General features: G+C 40.8%; 2 protein-coding genes across 2 annotated transcripts in view; one reads left to right on the top strand and one right to left on the bottom strand.

Annotated features, from left to right (window-relative positions):
• The window catches only part of zcchc24 (zinc finger, CCHC domain containing 24), a 38,761-nt gene extending 15,315 nt beyond the window's left edge, over positions 1–23,446 (top strand). The window contains exons 3-4 of the mRNA XM_061039874.1: positions 15,600–15,764; positions 18,970–23,446. Of these exons, the coding sequence (XP_060895857.1) occupies positions 15,600–15,764; positions 18,970–19,083 (279 nt within the window). The 3' untranslated portion in view covers positions 19,084–23,446. The remainder of the gene's footprint in view (positions 1–15,599; positions 15,765–18,969) is intronic.
• A 1,253-nt stretch (positions 23,447–24,699) lies between these two features.
• Positions 24,700–27,190, bottom strand: ppifa (peptidylprolyl isomerase Fa). Its single transcript, XM_061039875.1, has 6 exons — positions 26,996–27,190; positions 26,862–26,892; positions 26,690–26,778; positions 26,513–26,609; positions 25,261–25,336; positions 24,700–25,176 (listed from the first exon to the last, which is right to left on the bottom strand). Exons 1-6 carry the CDS (start codon positions 27,137–27,139, stop codon positions 25,041–25,043), a joined length of 573 nt encoding a protein of 190 aa, XP_060895858.1. The 5' UTR covers positions 27,140–27,190; the 3' UTR covers positions 24,700–25,040.
• Positions 27,191–27,929: the final 739 nt, after the last annotated feature.

Genomic DNA, 27,929 nt, shown 5'->3' with positions numbered 1-27,929 from the left:
TCAACCAGTTTCTAAATATTTCTCGTTTTTTTCCCAACCAAAACAAGTCTTGCTTAATACTGTAAGAATTTATTTGAAAACAAGGCATGAAATGTCCTGAGTGATCTGAATGAAGATTATTAAAAGATGATGTGACGTGACACAACACACACACACACACACACACACACACACACACACACACACACACACACACACACACACACACACACACACACACACACACACACACACACACACACACACACACACACACACACACACACACACACACACACACACACACACACACACACACACACACACACACACACACACACACACACACACACACACACACACACACACACACACACACACACACACACACACACACACACACACACACACACACACACACACACACACACACACACACACACACACACACACACACACACGCGATGACAACATCAACATGTCTTAAATGTTTTATGACTTTCTTTTATTTTTCTGACATTATTTTTTTTTTTACATATTTGCAGATTATAAAGATATTTTTGGACATTAAATGTTTTTGCATATGAGATATTTAATTGACGTCATTATTATATACTATTCCCCCCTGCTATATGTTAATACTGTTCAGTTATAAGTTCAGTTGTGAGGTGATGTGGCTGAAAAAATGCAGCTGTCAAAGGGGTAAAAATATTAAACGGGGTGTAGAATAAAATGCTTTTCAAAAACATTGAAATTAGTTTGTACTTTTTTTTTGTGAGCAATACATGATATTTGATGTTACATCAACAAAAAAAATATTTTTGTCAAAGGATCTTGAAGTTTTCACATATGATGGGGTGTGAAAATTATTGACAGCCCGTGCAGTCGAACCCGTGTGTGTGGACAGCCCCTGCTGGTTGAACCTGTGCATCAAAGTATTGACATGCAGCACATACAGTATATCAATCTTTTACCGTAGTCTCTCATTCATACTTAATGTTAAGTTTAAGATGTAAGCTAAACTTGATGACATGGATTTTGAAATCATCTGTGTTGCATTTAATTCAATTTTTTGCCTTTTGTACTAAACTCATACCGAACCATGACCTCTGTGTACCGTTTCATTCCGGCTATGAATTGATTGTAAGATATGATAAGAACGTAGGCGTGCCAAATTCAAACAGCAAAAACAAAAAGACGTATTAAGATTTTTTTCGTAGTTGGGGTTTGTTGCTGTTCTGGTTCATAAGGTATAACGACTACGTTTGCTGAGGAAATAACATACTTAAGTTTGGGTTCACTAACTTTTTTAGTGCCACAATTTGTTCTCTCTAGCTGAGGCTTAATTTCAGGTCTTTCCACAGAACACATGTGTTTATATGGGTAAATGTTCGTTTTGAAAATAGATGTTTGTGACTGACCCTTTACTTACTGAAAAAAAAAAAAAACCTGCACTTCTTTTTAGATTTCTGTCTCTCCTCTCTTAACTGTACACACGGCCCTGTAGTATGTCGGGAAGTTTCTGGCAGGGGATGAGGGTGAGGGGGAGGTGCGCCATGGGAATGTTTTCACAGGCTGACCCCTGATCTTCCTTCCAGTCGCAGCGAAAGGCTCTGAAGGCCCTGCGTCTGTCTCTGCTCTAACACTCACTCAATCAGGTTAGCAGAGAGAGAGAGAGAGAGAGAGAGAGAGAGAGTGAGCGGGTGGAGGCTGTAAACAGATAAGGCTTATCAGGGATGCTAGAGACAAGCTACTTCTCCCTTTCTAGTGTCACTGCCGACAGACAACCACTTTTAAACACAGATGTGACACCTACATGTCAACATATTTTTATGTTCGAGGAGTTATACAAAGAAAGAGCCTTTATAGCAAGAGAATTTAGGGACCATATAGGGCTATAGGTCGGATATAGCATCAACACCAAGCGTCACCGAGATTAGCAACACACACGTGTACAGTATATCCGGCAGGGAGACTCACAGAAATATACAGAGACACACACAAATACATCCGCCCACGTAACACACAGGCATCGCATTCAAACATAGACAGCGGCAGAATGATCTTCCTGTGGCAGATGACAAGATGTTTTGTGCACCTCTGTATGCCCCAGTCTGACACCCAACCTGCTCTTGTCATTCACGAGGCGGGTAACCCAACGCGGCTGTGCAGCTGTACAACTTTTCAGGCTTAGAGGGACCGTGGCTAAGTCCAGGGCTAGGAGAGGGGGGGGGGGGGGGGGGGGGGGGGATTCACACCCACGGCCCCACTTAGCTTTAGCCCTTAACGCCCTGTAAATATGGTAAGCGTAGGACTAGGTTAAACTGAACCTACGTCTGTGAAAAGCTGGTGAGTTGATGGATCTCAGCTCCTCCTATGGGTTCAACAAGAACAAATTCCAAGGCCCACAGTTGGCCTGCGCTGGAGTTTTCTATGAATGAAGCATGAGGAGTGAGAACGTTTTCTGTCAAAAACATCAAGCTTTGAAAACAAGAGCTTGTTTTTGGTTATGAAGGAAAACACCCACACGCTTGACTCTCAGGGGTATCCATCAGTCATCCAAGAACATGACACTGAGATCCGTGAACGATTAGGAAAGCTGGGTTGTGGAAATCTAGGAATCTGGGAATAAGGTTCTGGCAAAGAGAGCGCTGGCATGGTGGATATGCCTCTGCAGCTGTCTCCGACACAAATGACGTGGGTCTGTTACTGAGGGAAAAAAAACGTTGACACACACATATGACCACGTACACACATGTGCAAACTGCCACCATGCACTGTCGAGTTAGGCAAGAATCATGGCTTTATTCTGTCCACTGAAACTGGATCATAATAATTAGATTAAAATAATAAAAAGAAAGATCCTCTCATATACTGGTGGGAAAAATAGGAGTATTTGTCATAACATTGAAATCAGCCGCTTACACCAACTCATAACACACGACCTGCACCTCCAGTTTATCAAAACAAGCAGAAATTGCAGGTCACCAAATTTCATTTGTAAGCAATAGCATCATTAAAGAAGACTTAGCTGAGATATGTTTTGATCTAAATCAACAGATAAGCATATTACGACGTCAACGTTTCATTTTTTCAGAGTAACCGACTGCTGCATGTTCATCCTGCTGCTCAGTTAAGACACAGACAGGAAACCTGATTTTCTTTAAGTCAGAAAAAAAGGCATGGAGGTTCGGGGGCTGCAAAGAAAAACTAATCTTGTGTAAATATAAAAAAAAACAAAAAAACAACCTTTGGGGACATTTCTGTGGTTTTTAAGGGAGGTATGGAAAAACTTGTGTTTAGAGTGCAGCAGTTCTGCCAGCATTATTTGCTCTTGGCTTTATTTGTGATGTACTAATCCAGTTATAGTGCATTCACATTTGCACAAAAATCCTCAAAAACACTCCTGAGGTTTTTCAGGTTGGACGCAAAGTGACACATTTTTTTCACTCGTAGTTTATCCTGTCAGCCCCCAATTGAGAACGCAGCAGGATATCATCAGGAGAATTCACCTTGAGCGAGTGGAAGGGGGTAGTGACGTTTATTTCCTGCGGTCGGTGCACGACCGCGATCTCTGTGGTGTGCATGTATTTCAACCGCTGCATTCCATTTTCTGTTGGCCACCATGTTCTTCTCTGCTCTTCTGTTGATATTGTGATTCTGTTAAACTACACATAGCACTGATATAAAGGCAGTAATATTCTCATTGCAGACTCTGTTGATTCGTTTGCCACTTTCACGGCGCTCTTTTGACGTCATGTCTCGCCTCAGGAGACACGCCCCCTCTTCCGTCTGACCGAGATAGTCTCCCGCTGTTAGGTGCATGTGTGAAAGATCAGATCAGGAGGATTTTACGGGCATTCCTCCTAAAATTCTGGAGATATTTCCAGGAGTGCATGTGTGAGAATGTGCTTTCGCATTGAAACTAACAGTTTTATGATGCAGTATTCTCTTCAACAGTTTCTCAGTGGGCATCCATGACATTTAAAAGCCCCGACAACATTTTTTCCGATACTTTCTGGCAGAACCTCTCCACTTATCAACCTGACTGACAGCTGTGGGATGTTTTATCTTCGGAACAGCTGTCTTGATTTACCTTTTCCCTGTGTGATATCTCAGCATGTCAAAGAACAGACTAAACACAAAGTGATATGCCCAGAACTGTTGCAGCACTTTGATAGAGAAAATGTTCGACCTTGTTCATTTCAGGAAGCATTTTTGTGTGAGTGTGTGTGTTTGCTGTGACACACTATCACTCTTGTCCAGTAGAAATACACACACACACACACACTGCACTTATGCTGCCAAGCAGAGGCTGTTTCCTAGAATGAACTTTTTTTTGGCGTCACCATGGAGCTGGAAATGGACTTGTGGTTATTTTTTAGAACAGTTGGAGTGGTTGTCCTCTTGAAATCGTCCCCTCTGTATCACAGTGCGATAACAAACCCATTTATAAAAACGTGTAACCTCAGGAGTTGATCCCACAAAACCACAAGGAGAAAATGTGCAACCCTGAGTACGCAGCCGTCTGAAAAATATTTACATTTAAATGCATGTCTGTCTGTCCCCCTTAAAATAGATTGCACGGGTGATTTTGTGTTGGGTTTGTGATCCCTCCATTTTTGCCTGTTTTCCAGCTTGATTATATACTAGGATTATTATGGTTCATTTCCACTACACACATGTTTGTCTCTCTCTTCCACTAGTTACACTGAAGAGATGTGAAACGCTGCAAAAGACTTCATGACAGCACAAATACCTGCCGAGCATATTTAGACCTGGAAACAACTGGGATGTGCTAGTAAACTGCTTTTTATAGTGTTATGAAATGTCAGGCACATTTAAAAAAAAAAAAAAAAAAAAAAGCTAAAATAAAAAGGCTTCCATAATATGAGACCTTCTTTTAAGAATAGCACCCTGACCCACATGGATGTAGGTTCAGACAACCGGGCGACAGACCTGTGATGGAGAATTTAGAAGACAAGTCATATTTAGTGATTAAGTAACCTATCTTTGTGTGCGGGTCTATTTAGTTAATACATAAATACATTTCCAAACTGTAGATAGACCGTTTACATGTCTGTGTGTTTTAACGTCCTGTATTTATTGTGCATGCGCATTTATTTTGAAATAAGTCCAAAGGAAGTGTTACAAATAGATGCTTGAAAGTAGCACTGATACACAAGCTCTTCACTTGTCAGCACACTTAGAATGAATGAGGTGACTGGTCCGTTTTAAATAATAATGTACTGTTTGTACGGTGGCTGGGAAGTGCCAGACAAAACCACAGAGTGTGAAACACTTTTAAAAAGCTTGAGACAAATTTACATTTTGGAAAACACTCTAACGAAGAACTAAACACATTTAGATTTTAGAAAACAAATGTACAAGAAGAAAAACACTTTTAGCTGTCATGAAACAAATTTAAAAAACTAGAGAATCTTGCCGGAAAAGTAATTAACCAAAAGTCGGAAGTGACATGGAAATGATTTAGTGAGCGTTCAATTAAATTTGTTTTGGGGGAAAGACGTTGCTTAATGTGTTCTCAGACCGAATGATGTTTTGCTCGTTTTGTGGAACACATTTGAGCCAACGAAGGCAGTGTTGCCTTTTGTGTATATGGTCACATCCGACATTTGGAATTGGTACATTCTGGCAAGATTCTTCGATTTGTGAATTTTCTTTTTTATGAAACGTACATTTGTCTTGTCCTTGGTAAAAGTGTTTTGCTTTTTAATTTTCTGCTATAAAATGTAAAACTGCTTCCAAACTGTAAATTTGTCTCAAGCTTTGTACAAGTGTTTCACACTTTTTCATTTTGTTTTGAACTTCCCAGCCACCGTACATTTGTTGTAATTCACATTAATATAAATATTAAGGCTTTAGGCTGCACAATTTAAGTGATTAATACAGAAAATCATAGACACATTAATCAATGATAAAAAAGAAACGTGTTAGGGGTGCCAATAGCCTAGCGGTTATGTTGCACGCCCCATGTACGGAGGCTATTGTCCTCTTCGCAGCGGCTGTGGGTTTGAATCCGACCTCGGCCCTTTGCTGCATGTCATGCCTAAATCTCTCCTCCCAACATTTCCTGTATCTCTTCAACTGTCTTATCCAATAAAGGCAAAAAGCCCCTCCCCCCCCCCCAAAAAAAGAAAGGAATAAAAAGAAACGTGTTAGTTGGTGCAGATTCAGAATTTGCAATTTAGAGTAATTTTACAAAATGATGAATGTGCAGCTGTTTTATGCACAATTTAAAACTGTTGTGTCAACTGTAAACATTAGTGAGAGGGATGAGTGATGCACACCAACAGTGATCAAAGATTAAAACACATATGCAGCTAATAAAAGTGTTTGATTTTTTTCCCCACTGTGTGTGACAAAGATGGGTTTAATGATCCGTCTGTGTGAGAAAAAGTTTGATTCAAAGTCACCTCCGCCAGGGGTGTGCTCCAGTTGTTTCGGGTTTAAACGTGCAAAAGCCCAGGAGTGTATGACAGACGGTTGTATGAAGTTCATGATTGTGTAATGCTGAGGCATATATTTAGAAAGAAGAAGATAAGAAAGCTTATCTTTGCAAAAGAAGGTGAAGAAGTGGGACGTATTTGAAGACTTGCGCTGCTGTTACAAGGCTAACACGAACGCTAAGTCACTGTTGGTTGAACTAAATGTGTTCATTCAAAGCTTCACATATTCACATTGAAGCCTGTGCAAAGTGAAACCACATCCATGCACAGGTTAAAAGCACGACGACATGAACCCCTCTGTCATTTGTGGTTTGTGTTTACAAGCAACATTTACTCTCCTTAAGGTTGAGGTTGAGTGTTTCAAAGGGACACGAACCACATTTTAGAGGCCCCTGCTGGTCTGAAAAGACCAAACCACATGATTAATAGATATACGGTTACTGAAACACTATTATGAAAAGTTCAGGAAATATTCCCTTGTCGTGTCTCAGAGAAGGATCAGGCGAGATTAGCGCTTTGATCTTTTTTTGATGTTTCACAGAAGAGAACCAGGTTGAAACCACATCCAGGTTCCTGCCTCTCTCTCTCTCTCTCTCTCTCCCGGCCTCGTAGCATTCACGGCTAGCACGCTAACTGAAACCACATTAAAGTAATTAGAAGCCTTATCAGAAACGGTACGGTTAATGAGAAACCCAAACAAAAACTCCAAAAAAAAAAGACTCAAAGCTAACATTGTGGCCTGAACCCTATCCGCTCTATCTGTAAAATCTATCTCCTTCTGAACTGCAGCCAAACCAAACACTGATCGCGAGATGAGGACAAGAACACAAGAGCCGACGCTGATAATGCTGCACGGACACACTTGTGTGCGCGCTCACATGCAACACACACACACACACACACACACACACTCACACACACACACACACACACACTCACTCACAGGTTTCTCGGGGTTTGGTTTGGTGTTCTTGTGCTGCTCTCTGAGTGATGTCCTGGGGGATGCAGAGAGGCGGAGCGGTTGCCTGAGCTCCTCCGCTGCTCCTTTTGTTTACACTGATGGTTTCCAGATGCTAGCTAGTGATCGGAGCGCTTCGGAACGCTGGGGAGCAGCCCAGCAGTTTGGGGCTCGGGCCAGCTAGCTGGGATTAAGGCAGCTTTATCTGGGATACTTGAAAAACACGGCTCTGTAATAACTCGGCAGTTGCTCCCAAATTGCTTTGCACGTGCTGCTCCAAGATGCGAGCAGTGTCACAAGCATTGCTCGCGTTGATTTGTTTGACACATGTAGTGCACGATGACGTTCAGGTCATTAAGTATCAGTCAGAGGATTTAGACGTTGATTAGACACATCTGACTGTAATCAACACGTTTGTTTTACTCAGCGGTTTGATTGTGTGTCTCTTTAAGCAGGCTCCATTCTGTGGCAGCTCGAGCATGTTGTCCGCGTTTTACTCAGAGCCCAGTTTGAGAGACATTGTTTTTCCTAAACAGAGGTGCATTGTGCTTGATCGAGGGCAAATCTATCACTTAAACAGCCCACCTGTTCCCCTTGTCACTTTCAGCCTCTGCCACTTTTCTTTACAGGCATTAGTGGGAGACAGCTGCACCAGCAAAGGAGCCGTCCAGAGAGAGAGAGAGAGAGAGGTGATAAAGATGGCAGCAGGGGTGGGCGGGGGGGGGGGCGGAAAAAAAAAGAGAGAGGGACGCACAGAAAACAGTGGCTGTATTTAGAGCTTGTAGTGCATGGTGGGATTGATAAATGGTTCTCCCATAATGCACCTGGCTGAGGTTCTGGCGCAGGGTCGTGGCTGTTTAGTCCAGCAGCGGAAACAGCCAATAAAAAAATGCTTGTTCTGTGCGCGGTGACACACAGCTGAGGTGGTGACAGTGTCATTCTTGTGAGAGGCTTGAAGCAGTGGCCATCTGCACGGCCTCACTTGGCCCTCAGTTCTGACTCACAGGCTGACGACTTCACCGCATCCTCAGATCTTCATTCTACGGTTGCTGTGATGTCAGATAACACGGTTAGGGATGGCCAAAGATTGAACTAAAAACACTCCTCCTGAATGAGCAGGGTTCATTTTCCTCCTCTCCTTTTAGTGATTAGAAGCATAGTGAAAATATGTGTGAAAGTCTTTGCGTATCCCGCACGTCTGATGTACCTTGATGTGGTTCGACCCTAACCAAACAGCACACTGAGAATTGCTGCTGAGGTATCGTTGGCCTCATATGACTCGACCAAAAGTCTCAGCTCCTTCTGGTGTGGTCTGACAAACAAATTAAGGCTGGTCCTTTGACGGTGTATTTCTCACAGCTGTTTATGCTGTGACTCACCAACCTGTCTGGTTCTCAAGTTAGTCTATGGTTAGGTGAACACAACAAATCATGCAGAAGAAACTCCCTTCATCAGAAAAAAAGAAAATAATTGTGTGTACTTTGTTGTAAAGAAGAGCAAAGACTCAGATATTGTTACGTCAACGCTTGTAATTGACCTATTTAATCTTTTTTTTAAAAGAAAGAAAAAATTTCCCCTCAGACCTTAAAGGCTAAATAAGTGAACGATGCATTTTTAACATTTAATTGTTGTATTCAATGTTTATTTTGGCTATGAGACTAAGACTTTGTCCTTAATAAATATGGAAAAAAGAAAAAAAAGATATTTCTGTGGATTCCGATGATGTCATCACCTTTTATGGTAGCCAAGAGTGACAGCTCCTCATAGACGGTCACATTCAACATTTCCTGGTAGTATTTAAACTGATAATGTGGGGCAACAATCGGGAAAAAGGACAAAAACAAAAGCACTAATGAAGAACCTGCAAACGCAGAAAACGCAGAGAACAACTCGGACTGGACAGGTACGCGATTAGGGAAGCTGACGCTAAGTTAACCCTCAGGCAAGCGACGCAACAAAAATGTTGAAATTGAGGAAGATGACGAGAGATTTTCTAACAGACACAAGACAAAAACTAAACGTCATTCAATCTGAGTTAACCAGCGTTAACTACAAAATAGCGGCGGCAGAGTTGCAGATTGAAAAGATGGAAGAACATGTGCAGAACATGGAAGGTGCTAGGCTAGGCAAGGTGTTAAAAGTGTAACAAATACAATTCTGATCCATACCACAGACATTAACTGTTCTAAAAAGACTTCAGTACTTTGAGATATTTTTGACTGGGGCGGCATTAGCTCAGTCTGTAGGGACTTGGGTTGGTCGCCGGTTCGAGTCCCGGTGCGGTCAAATATGGAAGTTGGTCTGGTAGCTGGAGAGGTGCCAGATCACTCCCTGAGCACTGCCGAGGTGCCCTTGAGCAAGGCACCAAACCCCCCTCCCCACCACCACCTCAGGAGCGCCCGCTGTGGGCAGCTCCGTCACTCTGACACCTCTCCATTAGGATTCTGTTTGTGCGTGTGGATATTTCAGCCTACGTTTGTGTTGCATGATTTACAGAGTGTAAAAACAGAATTTCCCGTTGTGAGGATCAATAAAGTTAATCTTAATATTATTAAGCTAAAAAAAATGTTGGGGGGCGACAATTGCCTCGTGGTTAGTGCAGAAGCCTCAAGAGTCTTCTTTCCAACTCTCTCTCTCTCTCTCTCGTCCCTACTCTAAAATAAAGTCATAAAAAGCCCCAAAATAAATCACTTTTTTTCATATCTATATCAAATCAAATCCATTTGATTTATAAAGCACATTTAAAAACAGAGTCTACCAACGTGAGTGCTGTATTCATTCATTCATTAATTATTAAAGGGTTGTTTTGAAGCCACTCGAAGGCCACAGGGAACACTTTGAATCAGTTTGGTTTACAGAATAGTGTAGTCATGTAAACAAACGTATCAAATAAAACATTGATTTTTTTTTTTGTTTGTTTTGCACCAAACCCTTTGTTTCTCTTCTCTCTAACAGGCCATCATTTCTCATTTCAGATGTTTAGATTTGTTTGAAGATATTTCAAACATTTAAAGACTCTGCATTATTCATGAGTAGCCGAGCTGCAATTGCCAAAACAAAAAACAAAAAAAAAAAAAAAAAAAGCCTCTGCTCCTCAAATCCAGTCAAGTAAAGTGTTTGCACACAATTACTATTGAACATTTTCCAAAACCTCAGTGAGGTTAAACCCAGCAAATCCCTTGTTTTCTCTTATTTACAGTCTAACCACAGACTGGCATGTCACATTTGCATAAAAAACCAAAAGCTTTCCTGCACTGTCTCCTCTGCTTCTGTTGTCCGCTGGCAAGACGTGCAGCCTAAATCAAGTGAAGGTAGACGTCTCCTCTTATATGTCAGAGAAGTATGAAAAACACAAATCCACAACCTTGAACGTTTAGAAGGATTCCTTTTGGGTTTGGCTCAGAAGAGGCATCTAATATTAAAACCAAGGCTAACCTCTCTGCTGTTGCTGGAGACAGAGGATTAAGGGTTCAGGTTTTTGGGGCGAGTGTCTGAGGGTATTCAGTCCGGTGTCTGTCCGCTGCTCATTACTCTTCGCCTGGAATGTGAGATCAACACAAACACGAGCTCACCTTTAGGTCGTAGACAGCAGTCTGGCCCACATTATTTTTTTTCCAGTGGTCAGCTGTAGACAACATTGTGTGATTAACACCGGAGCTGAATGATGGCTATACTTTTGTTGCAAAAAAAAAACAAAACGATATTCCAACTGCACTTTGCACAGTCACATGCACGGGCTGCGTTCCTTTCAATCAATTTCACGGTATTAACTCAACAACCATGAAATGTAAAGACATCGCAGTGGGTGTCGTCTAAAACACGTCTCTTCAAATTGAGTAATCTACCTGCAAAAGAGCACATGCTTTAAATTCCTAATATTGTTTGTTCAACATATGCGTCTTTATAATCGACCCCCCCCCCCCAGAGCATCGCATTCCTCCACATGATAATGAGTCCAATCCACTGTAGCTGAGGCCAGAGCAACAGCGGTTAGTTAACACTTTTTCATCCCCCCCCCCCCCCCCCCACCTCTCTCTCTCTCTCTCTCTCTCTCTCTGTCTCTGAAATGTATGGCCCTAATTGAAAGCAGAGCAGCGATTTTAACGACGGCTCTCAGTGTTTCTGGTGTTCTGCCCCTATGGAGGCCATCTGCTTTGGATTTAGATTTCCTCCCTCCTCTCTCTCTCTCTCTCTCTCTCTTTCTCTTAGTTTCTCCTTCCCTTTTCTCCGCCCTCCTGAGAGGGGGCTGATTGGAGGGTCTCTCAACAGTTGGACCAGGCGACTGTAAGGCTTGCGGTATTTGTCCACTGCTCTGCATTTGTGGATGTTGGAGTCTGATTCTAGAGCGGCAGGTATTTCAGACCCTCCTCGACTCAGATTCCTCAAAGACCGGGAGGCCGTTTCAGATCACCCCGTCTGTATCTTAATGAGCTACCTGCTGTTCCTGCTCATCTTGTGGTGTATTTTAGGGTCTCCCCTTTTTTTTTTTGTTTTACCGTCTCTCTCACAGCACTGTTTGTTCTACTCAATGCAGCTCATGAGCTCATTAATCCTGCATTATAAGCCAAAGAATGACCTGTGTCCTTGTAGCGGGGCTTAACTCTTTTGAGTGGGAGTAGTGAAGGGAAAAAAATGTGCGCCGAGTCTTTCCAGTTGTGTCTCAGGAGTGTATGAAAACTTCTGGATGTAGAATCTGTTACAAGTGTGTGTGCATTTGTGTCTGGGTATTATAGGGGAGAGAGAGAGAGAGAGGGAGAGCGAGGGAGAGAGGGAGAAGCATTGTGTGTGGCCATGTTTTGCGCACCGATTGCATCAATGAATGTGTGTAATCACGTGTGTGTCACTGACCCGCAGTGTGTTCGCGATATGATCAGTCCCTGCTGTGATCTGGACCAAGTGAAGATGTGGTCGACCAGACGTGGGTTTTGGAGCGACACTGTCTGCTGCACGGTCTTCCACACTGACCCTTTATCTCAACAACACGCAGGACTCTAGCCTCGGGAACATAAACAAACATTGACTCAATGCAATCCAGCAATTTCAAAAATGATACGACAAACGCACCCTGCTGCCTTCTGGCACAGACTCCATTGACTAATTCCCCGTTTCAAATCTTTGCTCCCACTTTACTCAAAATGATCTAAATGGCTCAGATACGTCCATTTAGCTGTGGCTTGAATGGTTTTATTTGTACAGAGCAAAGGAAAACAAAACACATCCTCCCATGTAGCCTCATCTCCAGAGTGTTGTTGTGTGCTGTGATGACACAGTTCCATTAAATTAGTCATTCCACCGCGTGTGTTGTGAACGGTTTGTGCACGTTGCTTTAAAGGCAACAAAGCGGGGTTATTTTCCCGGAAATCAAGCCTAACTCAAACATTTACTCAGTGTTTCTAGTGTTTACAGCAAAGGGTTTTGGTTCCTAATCCACTGCAGCAATGTAAATGAAAAGACAAGCCCTGTATGTTTGTGTGTAGGTGAAGAAAACCAAAGCTTCCTGCGTTCGCTGCGGCGCTGCCAGTTGTGTTTCCCAGCCTCCCGCCTCTGCTGCCAGTCGGTGGCACAACAGTCCAGATGTTATTGTGACATTGGTTCCCACGTATTTAGGGGGTCCATCGGAATGTGCAATACCAACTCTGGCACTAAAAGACCGATTTGACCAAAATGTGATTTTCTTCAGAGACCTCCATGAGAGGTAACGTGTCGCAACAGCCTGACCACAATGTGAGTCCAGAGCTCACATCTATCACTGCAAATGTCCAAATAAGTTTTGGATTTCTTTGCGGTTGTGCAACTTAATGTTGGTGTTTATTATTTCAAGGGAAGCTGATGCATTTCACAAGTGTTATTGGCATGTTAATTTGATCTGTGTTTCGATGGATTGAACATATTAAATGATCTATCTTCATTTTGTTGATCAGAGAATTAGTTTGAGAATTGGAAACTTGGTTTTTCAAGACAAAAAAGGCCAATCAGAAAATGTTTAGAGTCCAGGGTGTTATATGAAAATCCAACCATTATTCCAAAACCAAAACACATTCAGTGTTTTTCTTTAAAAGACCTAAAAGCTTGAAATCCTTAAATCAGGGAGATGGTATCAGGTGATTTTAGATTTTCTTGATAAATGACAAAAATAAATCACAAGTTACACAAATAGTTAATAACATTTTGAGTATTAACAACTAATTCTTCCAGCCTTACATTTATACGATGTATGTATTCAAAGACTCTATTACTTATTATTACACATCGGACTAACCATTTAGTCAATACTGAAACGTCTCCATCAACTGAGATAAAAGGGCAATCCATTTGATGTGTGTCTGTAAGGAGCGTCTACAAAATGATTTCCAGCACGGTCGAAATCTACTCTGAAAGCGCTCAGCTGCAGACAGAGCATATGAAGCACTGCCAAAGGCCAAGGCCAGAGCCTGGAAACAGCATGGAGTGGGAGAGGAATGGTCATGAGGAGGATGAGTGCTGTTTCTGTCCCGCTGAGTTCTGGCTGCAGAATCAGGGAGAGATTTTTTTTTTCTTGTACATTTGAAGAAACAACTGTTGCAGGAAATTCACTGTTAATATTTCCATATGGAGAATGAGGGTTAAGGTGAAACCTCCTGGGTTGTTCGTCTGGCTCTCTCATTGTAGGTTGTTGTTTTTTTTTGTAAGTTTGAAAAGTTAGATTTATTATATTTGATATAATATAAAGTCTTATTGCAGCAGAAACCTATAAAGAAGCTGCACTTTAGGGGATACAGAGTGAGATGGCAGTCTGTTTGTAGTTGAGTCACATTAACTAGATCATTTGCAGAGGGGGACTCAATCCAATGGCACTCTTCTTTGAGATCGCACATTGATTGCATAAGAATGACCCAGTCACTATGTATAAACTGGTGTGCTGCAGGCCAGCAGAAGTCAGATTTTCCAGCCTTCTTGCTGTCACAGTGGGAGATGAGAAGCTGACAGTGAGGTTGAGGTCATGCTGTTGAGGGGCCAGATTGAAGCCCAGCCGCTCATACTTAGCGTCGGCTTGCCTGGTGCTGATGCAAAGTGCTGACGTCTATCAGGGCAGCGCCAGATGCTGCTGATTAAAGTTTCTATTACTCACACACACAGGCCGGGACAAAATACCAGGGATACAGACCATACCCCTCCTCTAAATCTCACCGCCCTGTACCCCTTCACATCCACCCCAAAATCTGCAGCCAATGTTAAAGTGATTATGAAAACAATCTCAAGTCTTCCAGGAGAAGACCGGGCAGGTCTGATTTCACTTTGCAAACCTTTCCTAACCTTCTGGAGAGCTGCCATCTGTTGCACACTGTGCATAAAGATTACTTCTCTCTGACATATCAGATTTCTATCTGTGCATGAAAGCATTTTTAAAGTTTGACACAAAAACAACACTTCCCTGCTAATCCATTTTCTTCATTTTTCTTCTAAATGGAAAGTTTTTGTTTACTAAATTAACCTCTTACAGGCTGCCAATGATTACTGCTTAGCATATCCTAGAGACGGGGCTTCTTTGTTTTCTGATGCTGGAGCTTTAAATTGATAATGACAAGCTCAAACAAACTTACTAATCACTCTACATGTTGGTTTCTTCTGGCAGGATGGAGGGCGTCTTTGGATGAACCCTATAAACATCCAGAATTTATTTGTGTCATACTTTTTTTTTTTCGGAGGGGAAGGGTTCATCTTTTTCCCTACAATGCTGTTATACTGGCCTACAAAAAATTGCCATAATGAAGTCATTCCCCAGCTCCTCCCAACAATATTGCCCTCAAGCTAGTGCTTTTTTTTTTTTTTTTACGGCTGACTGACTCTTCGTAATCATCTCCCTCATGAGAATCAGAGGACTAATTTAAAGCAGCTGCATTTGGAGTAAATGTCAATTACACAACCATATATTGTGCCAAAACTGTGTAGGAGTGTGCTGTATGATATTAGCACGACAAGCATGGACACACCCTGCTGTCAAAACGCACCATCCATTATTGTCCAGCTGAATGCAAGAGTTGCTCTTCAAACTGTCATACTGAACTCCCTGCACTGCGCAGCATGAAGAGAAAAGAAACTCTCTGGACTCCTTGAGTTTTATCTGATGGGTCAAAAATGTAGAAATGCTTTTTCCACACGTGCATACATTTGATTCAATTCGGTTTGCTTTTCTTCCCCCCCCCCCCCCCCAGGCCAGACCCAAAGGTGAAGGGCTGACACCGTACCAAGGGAAGAAGAGATGTTTCGGAGAGTACAAGTGTCCCAAGTGTAAGAGGAAGTGGATGAGCGGCAACTCCTGGGCCAACATGGGACAAGAATGTATCAAATGCCACATAAACGTCTATCCACACAAACAGGTACAGAAGGAAACTCACTCTCTGAAAAGTTTGCAGTAATGTCATAAAATTCAAGAAACCTCCATCTAAACCAAAGCTAACAGGGTCCAGACCCTGGACTCGCATGGCTGCATATTGTCTTGAGGTCACTCCAGATGGCCCCATTAAAAGAAAATAAAAATCACAACACTAACAAACCCTTCTGGCCCTTTGGTAACAATACAACATTGATTGAACTAATAGCATTACCTGACTGATAAAGCGTTTGGCATCATTTAGTGAACATCAACACATCTAAACCAAATATTTCTTTATTAATAGCTCATAGACACTAAATAACTCAAGGGTAATTGAGGCTTCTACCGTTGCTGGAATCCCTCTCATGTTGAATAATATGAAAAAGTGAATTCATATTAGGCAAGATGCTGTGGAGTGTTTTTTTTTTTCTTTCCGAGCAGCAAATGCTCAGAGGGTATTAACGTGCTGGTGAGCTGTCTGTTCGGCTTAACCTCGAATATGTTCCTCACAGCCTGTTGACAAAAGAGAGCGATAGATCGCCTGAGAAAGAATCCTCCCTGTTTTCTTCAACTAGAGATATATTTATCTGCAGTGCTTCGTCTTTTAATATTTATGCTTTTCCACATTCTTCCAATTCCACTTCCTGAAATAAAATTAGGAGTACTGCTGGAGGCCCTGTTCGTTCTCTGAATACCGCGGCTGACCATGTTTCACTCTGTTAACACTTGCATAAAAAGAAGCAGGGAAGGGACACTGCTCGGCCAATTTACTCTAAAGCTCTGGCAAGGCATTGCAAAATTCCCAGACAATGAAAAGTGAATGCATAATGTTTGTCAGTCCTTTTGTTCATTTGCATCTTCTTCAGAGATCTTAACCAAGAATATTAAGTATACCCTTTTTCAAAAGAGCCATAGGCCAAGAGTGCATTTACATTGCCACAGGGCTACTGAAGTATTTTTCCACCTACACTATTCTGTTTCTTTGGAGTTCACTGGTGAGAGAACCTCACTCCTTTTCTGCCTCTGTGTCCTGTGGCAAAGCAACACATAGGCAAGCAAATTCCCCGCATTTGCAATGTCACCCACTTAACATATTTCCCCCTGTCAGCGTTTGAAATGGACCACTAACCTCCGCGTCCTCGAGTATCAAAGAGCTCAGACTCTCAGCACGGCTCCCTCCCTCCCTGCGGTTTCCCATAAATAACCTGAATATGTATTTTCCAATCCCATCCACATGCATAAAATATTTGACCCTCTCAGATGGGGGAATATATTTCCTGCGCACCCAGAGGGTTAGTTTCAAGCCTAGGGCGTGATTTCTGATGGGTGGGATGGCTGACACTTGCACATTGTCTTTTGCAAACCATCCTGACTGTGCTGACCTTTGAGGGTAGACGGCATCCAAGGTAGTGGAAGCTTCCATCCAAGTAGCTCAAAGGCTGGGTTGCTAAATCAATTGAAAGACATCCTCTAAAAACGCATAATTGGAGTCAATGTACCAATGCTGGAGAACTAAGATAACTAGTTGTCTTTAGTGACCAAGCTAATCAATCATTTCATCAATCTTAATTTGTATAGCACCAACTCATATCAAAGTTATCGCGAGACACTTTACAAAAAAGAGCAGATCTAGACTGTACTCATTCTGAAATTCTTTACAAAAACCCAACATTGGTCCATTATGAGAAAAGCAAAGTTACAAAGGGAAGGAAAAATGTTCTGAACCTCAAATACAACCACACTTCTATTAAAAAAACAACTAACCTACATTTAAAGCCAATTAAATGATAAGTAGCAACAGGCTCGTTAGGGGGGATTTCTCCCTCTTTAATAACTCTTTATTGAATCAAATGATGTAATATCCTGATTTTAAAAAAGCCATGGGGGAGTAAATGTCAAAACACAAAGACAAAAGAAGAAATCTGGCAGCTTCTATGGCTTTTTAGCCCTTGAATGTTTAAGGCACACTCACATGTTAGCAGCTTGCCCAGCCTATTCCACCAAGACTGTTACTTTGACCCCCGGTTTGGCCATGCTGCCCTAACCTTATGTTTATTGGAAGCTTTGCAGACACAATTCTAACTTAACTTCCCACTCAGCTTGAATGTTTGTTTTTTATTTGCAAAGGACTGTATCCTTGAGACGACAGAGTTTTCATTAGTAAGGTTGTACTTCCTGTTGAGGTTTACTTTGGTTCAAGTCCCACTTACTTATCAATGGAACTAGATTTTTTGATTGTAAGTACAAAAATAAGCAAGACAATTCATTTATTTAAGGTTGACTTGAATGTTTGCTTGTTTTGGTCTGTTGGTAGAACCCTAAAACAACATTGTGTCCCAAACACCTCTGGACCTGGAGAACTATGCCCTTGATTCACCAAAAACTAAAAATGATGTTATCCCTGCTTTTATGCCAAACACACATCCCGCACTATAAGTTATTGATAGCTTCAGGGAAAACATTCTCAGACTGCAGCTTCAGCTACAGGACAGACTCCCTTGAGTGTTGTGCTCAAGGACATATGGAAGATGCCGGCAACACAGGGACTTACCAAGTTCCTACCGCTCCCAGAGGGGACCCAATAAAAGATACATCAGATTTTCCAGAGTTCTTGAAGGACCCAATGTCTTAAACATACTGTTGATAAAGTTGCAATACCTTCTGGTAAACTCACTAGTGAACGACTGAATGATCTCCTACTAGTGACCCGTGGTAACCCAGTAGTGTTTTTGAAAGCGGCTCCAACCATAAAAAAAAAAACAATAGAAGAGAAAATAAAACTTTCCAGACAGGTTGTTAAAATAACCTCCAAACGTGCAAGGCCAGATAGTTCCCTTTGTCCTCGATAATGAGTCCAAGAAATCCATTGCCATAGAGGCTTGCTGATATTTCCATACAGATCGTCATGATCAAATGCACACTGGATCTTTTTTTCTATAAAACCAGGTTGTAAAAAGTGTGCTGCAAGTTTCCAAAGCTGATTGTGCGTTGCCATAACTCTGCAACTAATTGTGTTTAGTACACATTGGGTCTGGGCAGAATGTGGGAGCAGTGTTGGGGGCCAAAGTAGTTAGGCGTATAGCTGAATTGAATCCAATGCCAAATAAACTGCTTGCAAATTGAGAGATTTATGCTGTGTGGGTGCTTCTTGGTTTGCTTACTTTAGTGAGTAATATGACTCATTATTTGTCCTCTGTTTGTATCCTCAGCGCCCTTTAGAGAAACCAGATGGCCTGGATGTTTCTGACCAGAGTAAGGAGCACCCGCAACACCTGTGCGAGAAATGTAAAGTCCTGGGCTACTACTGCCGCCGTGTGCAATAAAAATCCTCTTCATCCGAAAACCGGAAAGCAACTTATGTGTCCCAAGTTGTATTGCCTATCCTCCATCAAGGCTGTTCACTTCCTCCATGCCCGATTCGTATTCAAGTTTTCCAGAGACCTGATCTGCACACATCAGTGTCCTTTCATCTTCTAATGTCCCCTCCTTCTCTCGGAAACCTCACGTATGGACTGTAGCTCTAACCCTCCCACATTCTGTCCCTCCTTGCATCCTCCTTCTATTATTATTGCTCCTTTTTGAGTGACAGCGTCGAAGATTAGATCCAGGAATGAGAGGAAACACGTTAACTAAAGATCAATCTCTTCTTTTTCAGTGGAAAAACTTGGCAAAATCAGTGACTTTTTTTTTTATGCCTCATGCGTCCGAAGTAACACAACACTACAAGTCCAAATTGATGTTTAACATCATTGAAGCATTATTTAGTCTGATAAGCACCAGTCGTTATTGGTGTCACTGGTAGTGTTGGTCTCAATAGATTACCTCACCTTGGGGTTGGTTTGTTTTGTGTTTACAGAGATCTGCCTTCCATTTCCCTGCCAAGTGAAGTGTTTGGTAATGTGATGAACGTTTAACCCGGGTCTCTCATGATGGTAAAATGTATTCAAGGCCTTTGATGTCTTGCCATATTAGGGTCAGCAGCACATCTTTTTAACTGTGAATTAACTGAGGGACAATGTGCCATATATATCCCTAGCTTACATTTGGCCTATTTATTTTCTTGTCGTCTAGTGTGCAATTTGAATTTTAACTGGGACGTAAAGAAATGTTTTTTTTTTTGTATGTTTGTATATCACATTATTGCGTTACTGCTTCCACGTGTCTGTAGAAACTACTGTAGGTTCAGTTGCGTAGGGTTGCTACTTGTCTAGATTTAGTTTGTGCTAACAGATAAGGTTTCATTAGCCCCCCCCCCTCCCCCTCCTAAAGTATTTTTGTTCTCAACTATCTTTAGTGCTAGAAAGGCTAGGTGTATATGTAATATAGGTAATGTGTTGGTTTCTCAAAGCAGTGTCCAGTATACACCGTTTTGTCTGATAAAAAGTTTGCCAAACTGTTGATATGTAAAGCCTGACATCACAAATAAGTGGAAAAATACATATTAGATGTTCTTTTGAAAGGCATTTTGAAAGATTTAAGTTCACAATTGAAGTGCCAATTGATCCCTGGCAGCCGTACTGGTGCCGGTGAATATTAATGGAAAGCCCTTTTCAAGGACTTGAACCCTTAACAGTGATGTCTAGCAGCTGACTGCAGTGTAAAGAGTGTCTTGGGGGAGGTGAGGCTTTGGAGAACTGGAAAGATTTTCAGGTTGGTTGAGATAAACGACAGAAGTAAATATGGAGAGGGTTGATTTGTGAAGGTGATGCGGAAAATTCAAGGATATTTAGAAAGTGGTGATGTTCATACTGACGTTAATGTTCATTTTTATGAATATGAGTGCCTACAATTATAAACCAATGTCTTTAAAGGAAGAGAAATACACATCCTGTTTACATAGGTGCACACTCAGAGCACGACAGAGGAAATAAATGTAGTTTTGACTTATAGAAACCTGCCTTTAAAGGAACAGTTTATAGGAATTGTGAACTATTTTATATGTACTGTATTTCTAGCCTTATAAAAGCTGGTAGACTATATTTTTAACACTTATATAATGTATGTGCCTTGAAAAGATTTACGTCATCCTGATGTATCAGGACTCGGGAGGCCTTTTGAAAATTGGGAAAAAGAAATGTAGGGGCAGGCTGAGAGTTGGAGCAGTACGCGTGCATACTGTAAATGTTATGCATAGGAAGTTTAAGGCGTGTTCAAGATGTCACAAAAGGTCAAGAAATTATGCAGTTGCTCTCTAAGAAGTTTGAACTGACGAGGTGGGTGTTCGCTTTCGGTGCAGTTTGTCGAGTTGAAGGCACAGGCTGAATGAAACAGCATTTCCAGCTGGCAATAACAATCCTACTGTGGTCTGTTGTCATGGAATATCAACAAAGATGTTATTTCTTACAACAGAGCGGTGTCGCACATGAATCTGTGGACCTCTCTCTTTGTCTTTTTGAAAAAAAATCTATTGTAGCTTTGTTTATCTGTGGGTTTGTAAAAAGATACATGGTCACTTGGCTTAGTGGGAGAGTTTGCGGTGGCTGATAATGGTACTTAACAGCTGGGGAAAATTAGCCTATCCGCCTGTCCATCTGGAAAGTTAGAGGGGCACTCTGGTGATTTAGAACTGTTCTACCTAATTGCAGACGTGCAAGAGGCACTGAAAAGCAGTCAAAAACAATGCAGCAAAGGCAAAAAAAAAATCCATCCTACTATTAGTCCCTGGCATAGTTCAAGCTCCTAAAACACAAAGTCCTACATTTCCCATAATGCAACCCCATTGGAAACTTTTAGTAGACTTTCTCTGTTTGGTAAATGCCAAGATCTTTGAAGCTCAAACCCTCCAGGATATGAGCTTTTTCTCTTTAAAGTGTTTCTCCAGAGCTACACAAGACACAAAACAGCCATCTTTACAGTCTGAGAAGTACATACTGTGACGTGTGTCAAATTATTGGGGTGCCCCTTTAAAAGAAGGAGTTGGCAGTTGTGAATCTTAATCTCTACAAGTTTAAAAACACTTCCCCATTCAGCCTGTAAAATGTTGGGAACAAAAAAACCCATCCTCGTTACTATTAACATCTTTCTTTCTGTTGTGTGATGCCACTAACCTAACCAGTCTTTACATCTAAACCTTATAGTTCACATCATACCATGTGGCTGTAGTGAGAGGAATAGATACCAATGATGCCTTACACACTAACCTCATAAACAAGTAGCTTGTTATTTTTCAGTTTTGGCAGAATAGTGATTGAGAAAACGAGAAACCCAGTTAAAGAGTCGGATTTCCTTCGAGAGAAACGTCTCGTTGAGGGAGGCCGTTTAAAATGGAAGAGCCAATGGAAGCAGTTGATACAATACATTTGAAGAGAAAAAAGAAATTCGGACGTAATGTCTCGGATTACACATACTTGACTTTTCTAGAACCTTTTCAGTTCAAATTTGTGATTTTCTATGAATGAGATGTGTATTTTGGAACACTTAATAGATGTTGAAAGTTTTAAAGCAATCTGCAAAAACTCAAGAGTTATTTCCCTGACAAAGCAAGACTGTTTTATGTATATATTTGATGGCCATCATTTTTCAAGGATAGTAGCTCTTTTAAAAATGTTATGCAATATTGAAGCTTTTTTTTTTTTTTTTTCATGTGTGAAGAAGGGCCTATTGCTGAGAATTAAACAAAGCTGGGAGTTTTTTTTGTTCTTTTCTTTTTGTTTTACAAGAATCTGAGGGGATATCCTGCAGAAATATTTATGGAAAGATTTTTTACAACACTTTTTGTATAGAATATGCAACAAAGTTACACTAAGAAGGAAATATTGATGATTACATAGATTATTATAAAGAAAAGCTGGTACATAATTAATACCCTTTCTCAATTATAAGCCATTGTATTGTTGTGTGTTTTCGTTTTGTGATGTTATCAGTGTTAAATAAACTGCCATGTTATTCGGATGCTATTTGTAACTAATTATGAGCTGCCATTTACATCCATACGGTCCCATGTATTCATTTTGTAAACGATATAATGAAGATATATATTGTGTTAACATGCAGAAATCTTGTTTTTCTTCTTAATAAGTGATGGATACTCACCACTGTATACGCACGTTAAACTGTGAGATGTAGTTTGCTTAAAGCAGCAATGACAAGGAACTATTATAAAATGTTATCTCGTGTTAGAAGTAGATTAGAGAGTGTATACTTTGGTCAAGAAAGCGTGTGTGACAAAGAACTATTGTAGAGTTTGCATGTGCATGTGTTTGGTTTTGAATGAAATATTACTTTGTGCAATGTATGCTTATTTAAAGACTTTACAGTAGTTTGCTACAGAACATTTTTTTTGTTGTTGTTACCATGATCAGCATCTCCTGATTGTTGCTAGTCCTGAAGTATTTCATTTACCGCTAGTGTAGCCTCTAGGAATAATACATATTTACTGAATGTAATGTGTTAACACTTATGTGGTCAATTTGGAGAAGTGATGTTTGTACTCTTTACTGTCTGTATCACTTGAGATGTTTGTTATGCAATATTGCAATAATGTAATATTTGAATTGGACAGAACACAGGCGTGAGGTAGGGAAGACGATTATTTTGGGAAACAAGGACAGTCATGGTTTCGAGGGTAGACCGCAGGTCTGTTTTTCATGTCCATGAAATGGCATTCCAAAATGTGCCTTATTTGTTAGTTTGGAAAACATTTTAGTGCTGTCAAGTTTGATGAATAAAAGTCATATTGAATTAGAACTGCTTGGATTACATACTTTCATTTGTTTGGGTCTTCTGCTGATTTTGTTTTTACCAGTATTTGGAGGGGGTGGGGGGGGGGTGTCTTTGGGGAGATTGATTACAGCCAAAAGGGACACATTGTATTCAGCTCCTGTCTGTGTAATATTCATCACAGAGAGTATATGTTTTCATCAGCACACTGGTGCTGCATCTCTATGTGCAGGCTGGAAGTCTTACACAAGACTGTGAAGCGTATAGATTATGAGGAAGAGGGTTTTAATGGATTTTTCATGGAGCGTTGTGTAACTCAGGAGGGGGAGAGACTTGTTACACTCTCCTTTCCCGTGAAAGTGCTGAAAGATAACAGACACATCGCGCTGACGGGCCTTGATTTCAACACATCGAGTCAAACTGTGGACAGGAAAACCAAAACACACACAAAACGGACACCGGCACACATGGGTGCTGTGTGATAAATGCAGACATTTACTGCAGGAGAACCAGCCTGTACCAGCTGTAAAGATGTCATTGTTTTTGCGATGTGTGTATTAAAACGTTGGCCACAGCACAGCGGGCCTCTCCTGCCAAGTTTCCATGCACAATATTTGACGTGTATTCCAAATAACTAAAACTGAACCGGAGGGTGGGGACCCAAATTATATCAAGTTTGTTACAACATCTCACCCTCAAACACAGCGAGAGCTGAAAAGTCTCTATGGCAACAATGTAATCTGAGAATTCAAACAAACGGTGGAAGGTCAGCGAGCATGTGGTTTCATTTAGGGGCAAGAGCTGCTTTTTCACGTCGCTTCATTATTTACTTTCATAAAGTATTAGCTCGATAAGCAGCACCACCCAGTCTCTGGCTTTCAGACATGTCCTGGTCTCCTGTTCTCCCTCGCCCTCTCCTCCAGGCGCTCTGTGCTTCAAATAAAGAGGCAGTGAGAGGGAAGAGCAGCAGCCCACATACACACTGAAGACATTTTCAGTTCGCTTTATGGATCCAGCAGATTAAATCATCCGCATTGCACTGTGTCCAATGAGGCTATAGCCCACTGGTCTGTCATCTGTCCACCAGATTCATGTGATATTAAGGCTCCACTGTAGGTGGATGTCACATGATGTCACATCCTGCTCTGATGGACAGGAAGTCAGACGCACATGAGAGCCTGGTGTCTAAAAAAAGCTTCTGGATCATTTCCAGGAAGCTTTAAAACCAGCAGGGTCTGTGGCACAAGAAAGCAAATGTCCTGAACGGAGACCAGCGCTAGTAAAATCTGAAAACGCTCTTTTAATAGGCAGTAAATGTAGAATAATTACACAATAAGAAAATGTTACACTGTAGAAGCTTTGGTTGTGTACACAATTTACATGGGTTAAGCGAAACTCTCAGTAATACATGTATTTAAGATTAAAATGCATTAGAGTAACTCCCGTTCGTACCATTGTTACTCTTATTAGAACAATTTAAACTATAACCAACAGTAAAAAATCTGATTTAAGGTAATTTATGGCAGTTCATCCATGAAACAATCATGAATATGGGATTAATTAAATACTAAATGATGACATAGTGAGTCATCAGACTGAAGTCCATGTGCCACCTTCGGTGTTATTTGATCTCCCCGCAGTCAGTGATGACAATTTTCTTGATCACACCCCCGTCGTGCAAACCAAAAGACTCCATCTTAATGACGACATCCATACCTTCCTTCACCTGCCCGAACACCACGTGTTTACCGTCCAGCCTGTCAAAGGAGAGACAAAATGTGCTGGGTGAGACTTAAAGAGGAAGAACTGAGGTGTGATGAAAACTGTAAAAAAATATTTACCATTCAGTTTTAGCCGTGCAGATAAAGAACTGAGAGCCGTTTGTGTTTGGCCCTGAGTTTGCCATTGAAAGTGTTCCTGCAGAGATAAAAAAAAAAAAAAAAAAAAAATCCACTAAATTGGAAACAGCCAACAACATATCTCGACCCCATTTTTAGCACTGACCCAATAACATTTGGGCCCGGCTGTAGCAAATGAGAAGCATGACACAAGTCAACAACTGTGTCTGTTTTCTGTTCTTTTCTCAAAAAATGATGCAAACTGGGATTATGCAACATTTTTTTAAAATTAAGTGCCAAATAAACAGCATGTGGCTGAAGTTTAGTCAAGAAAGGAGTCATTTTGATTACTAAAAAAAGTAGGTCGTTCACCTGGGGATTGCCAAATGTGTGTAAGTGGTAGTTTACATGCTGCATGAAACTAGGCACTGCCACCTAGTGGAGAGGCAGCTCTAGGAGAAAATGATACTGTTAGGAGGCCATGAGAGTGAATGAATACAATTATAAAATACACAAGATAAACTCTGAATTAAACAGTGATCTTTACTGATACATTTTTGGAACTTTTGATTTTGAGCAGATTCATCTCCACATGTCAGAAAATAGTTATGACGTTTGGAAAAAATAATTATATTAAATAGAGAGTGTGCCGTTATTTGTGGACAATACATTAAATAATAATCCTAATTTTGATTTATTTAGTATAGTGCTTTTCCCTTATGGTCAACTAATGTTTCACCCCCCCCCCCCCCGAAGAATCCACCAAAACACACAACACAACGCACAGTAGATACATGGCACACCATAACGATAATATCATGATACAGAAAATCTGTATTATTTGATAAATGGAAAGACAAACATAGAATGATACACACACACATCTGATTATTTAAAGAATACAAATTGCCCCTAAAAGAAAAAGAGCAGAACTAAAGTCAATAGCACCATTGGGGAAATTATTATTATTTTTATATATATATATATATTTTTTTTTTAAATGTTTATATTTGGCACCAGCAAATGATAAGTAAGTATATAGCACAAGTCAAAACGTGGATATATTGCTGTGTCAATATTTTGTCCCCATCATATTACAGACAATCAACCATTTAGCAGTCGGCCTACTGTTGAATATAAAGAGGTATAAGTGATGGATGGATGTGTCATCAATAGACAAAACATGATTTTTTTTTCTCTGACCAGTAAAGATGAAGATGTCTATAGTAAACGTGTGAGCTGTGGTTATAAGTACCTGGACCAGTGTGTTTTAATTTGAAGTTTTCATCTTTGAAGGTTTTCCCAAAGATAGACTTCCCTCCTGTTCCGTTGTGGTTGGTGAAATCTCCCCCCTGCAACGCAAAAGAAACACACGAATCAGCAATCATAGCCAGGTCTTTCTCTGAACACAAACTATTTCTGTCAATCTTACCTGACACATGAACTCCGGTATGACCCTGTGAAACATGGAGCCCTTGAATCCAAAGCCATGCTCCCCGGTGCACAGTGCTTTGAAGTTCTCTGCAAGGAAAAAAAGAGTCTAATTCATTTTAAAACAAGTCAAGGACAGACTCTTAAAATAGTCAGCAGAGATAAATACGTACCTGCAGTCTTTGGCACTGCATCTGCATTCAACTGAAAGAAAATACAAATCAAATTCAATTCACTGAATGAATGTTTACACTCATCCAATGCACTGTCCTTAACCAGGAAGCTAACGCTACAGCTAGTTCAGTACCTCAATGATAATTCTTCCAAGCGGTTCGCTGTCAGCCTCGATATCCAGAAACACGACCGGGTTTTTGACGGGACCGGAGGAAAACAGCTTCGCAGCGGCAATACAAGGAGAGCTGTATCTAATGCGCTTTTTTATTTGTAACATCGCTGCTCAGCCTGGAGTAGTGAGGAGGACATGCAGGCCATGGGTGCTGTACTACTGCTGCTGCTGCTGCAGCTGCTGGTGTTTACATGTGACGTCACACAGAGCGGCAGTGTTGAAAGAGAACAGCGACCCCGCGTGGGAAGGAAGTCGCAACAACATCTGGTCTCCTTTTCTCTCCTTGCTGACTAAAACACAAATGTTTCTTCTAATACACGGTTCACCTTCAAGATGTATGTTTGTCAGTAGTTTCTTAATTTTTTTTATTTTTTTTTTATAACAAACTATCATTTCTCAGAGATTTAACTTAAATATTACAAGACCTCAAATAACTTATGAAATGACAAATGACTGTTGTCCTGATTACAAACAAAGTTCATTGTTAAGAAAGGCAGTCTAACCGACTTTCAATAACACTTAGTACTTTGTTCACACCTACATATTACCAAAAATAATTTTAAAAAACAACAGTTATAGGCCTACTTACTTTTGCATTTATGCCAGATTTATTTGTTTTTGCTTGAACCTACACACTGTGAAGAGAAACTCATCTTCAAAAGAAAGGCTTAATAAAAAAACTATCATCTAACCATGTTGTGTTTAACCTTTCTGAATGTATACCTTTAAGAGTTAAATTGTTATTATTATTTTTATTAATATTATTATTATTATTTTTATTTTTATTAATTATTTTATCTTTATTATACACCTGTGCACGGGCATTGTGGTTGAGGAAAGTTGGACTGACTTGGCCCCAATGCAGAAAGCATCAACTAGTTTACCAACTCAAAAA

Source organism: Labrus mixtus, chromosome 6, assembly GCF_963584025.1.
Source record: "Labrus mixtus chromosome 6, fLabMix1.1, whole genome shotgun sequence".
Classification (NCBI taxonomy): Eukaryota; Metazoa; Chordata; class Actinopteri; order Labriformes; family Labridae; genus Labrus; species Labrus mixtus.
Note: the sequence above shows the minus strand (reverse complement) of the source record. Positions and strands in the feature narration are given on the sequence as shown.

Bases quoted from the DNA above. Each gene is read 5' to 3' on its own strand.
- ppifa (XM_061039875.1), bottom strand. From the start codon at position 27,139: ATGTTACAAATAAAAAAGCGCATTAGATACAGCTCTCCTTGTATTGCC. The intron at 26,610-26,689 runs GTAAGATTGACA...TTTGCGTTGCAG, and splicing joins TACCGGAGTTCATGTGTCAG to GGGGGAGATTTCACCAACCA. The intron at 25,337-26,512 runs GTACTTATAACC...TTATCTCTGCAG, and splicing joins ATTAAAACACACTGGTCCAG to GAACACTTTCAATGGCAAAC.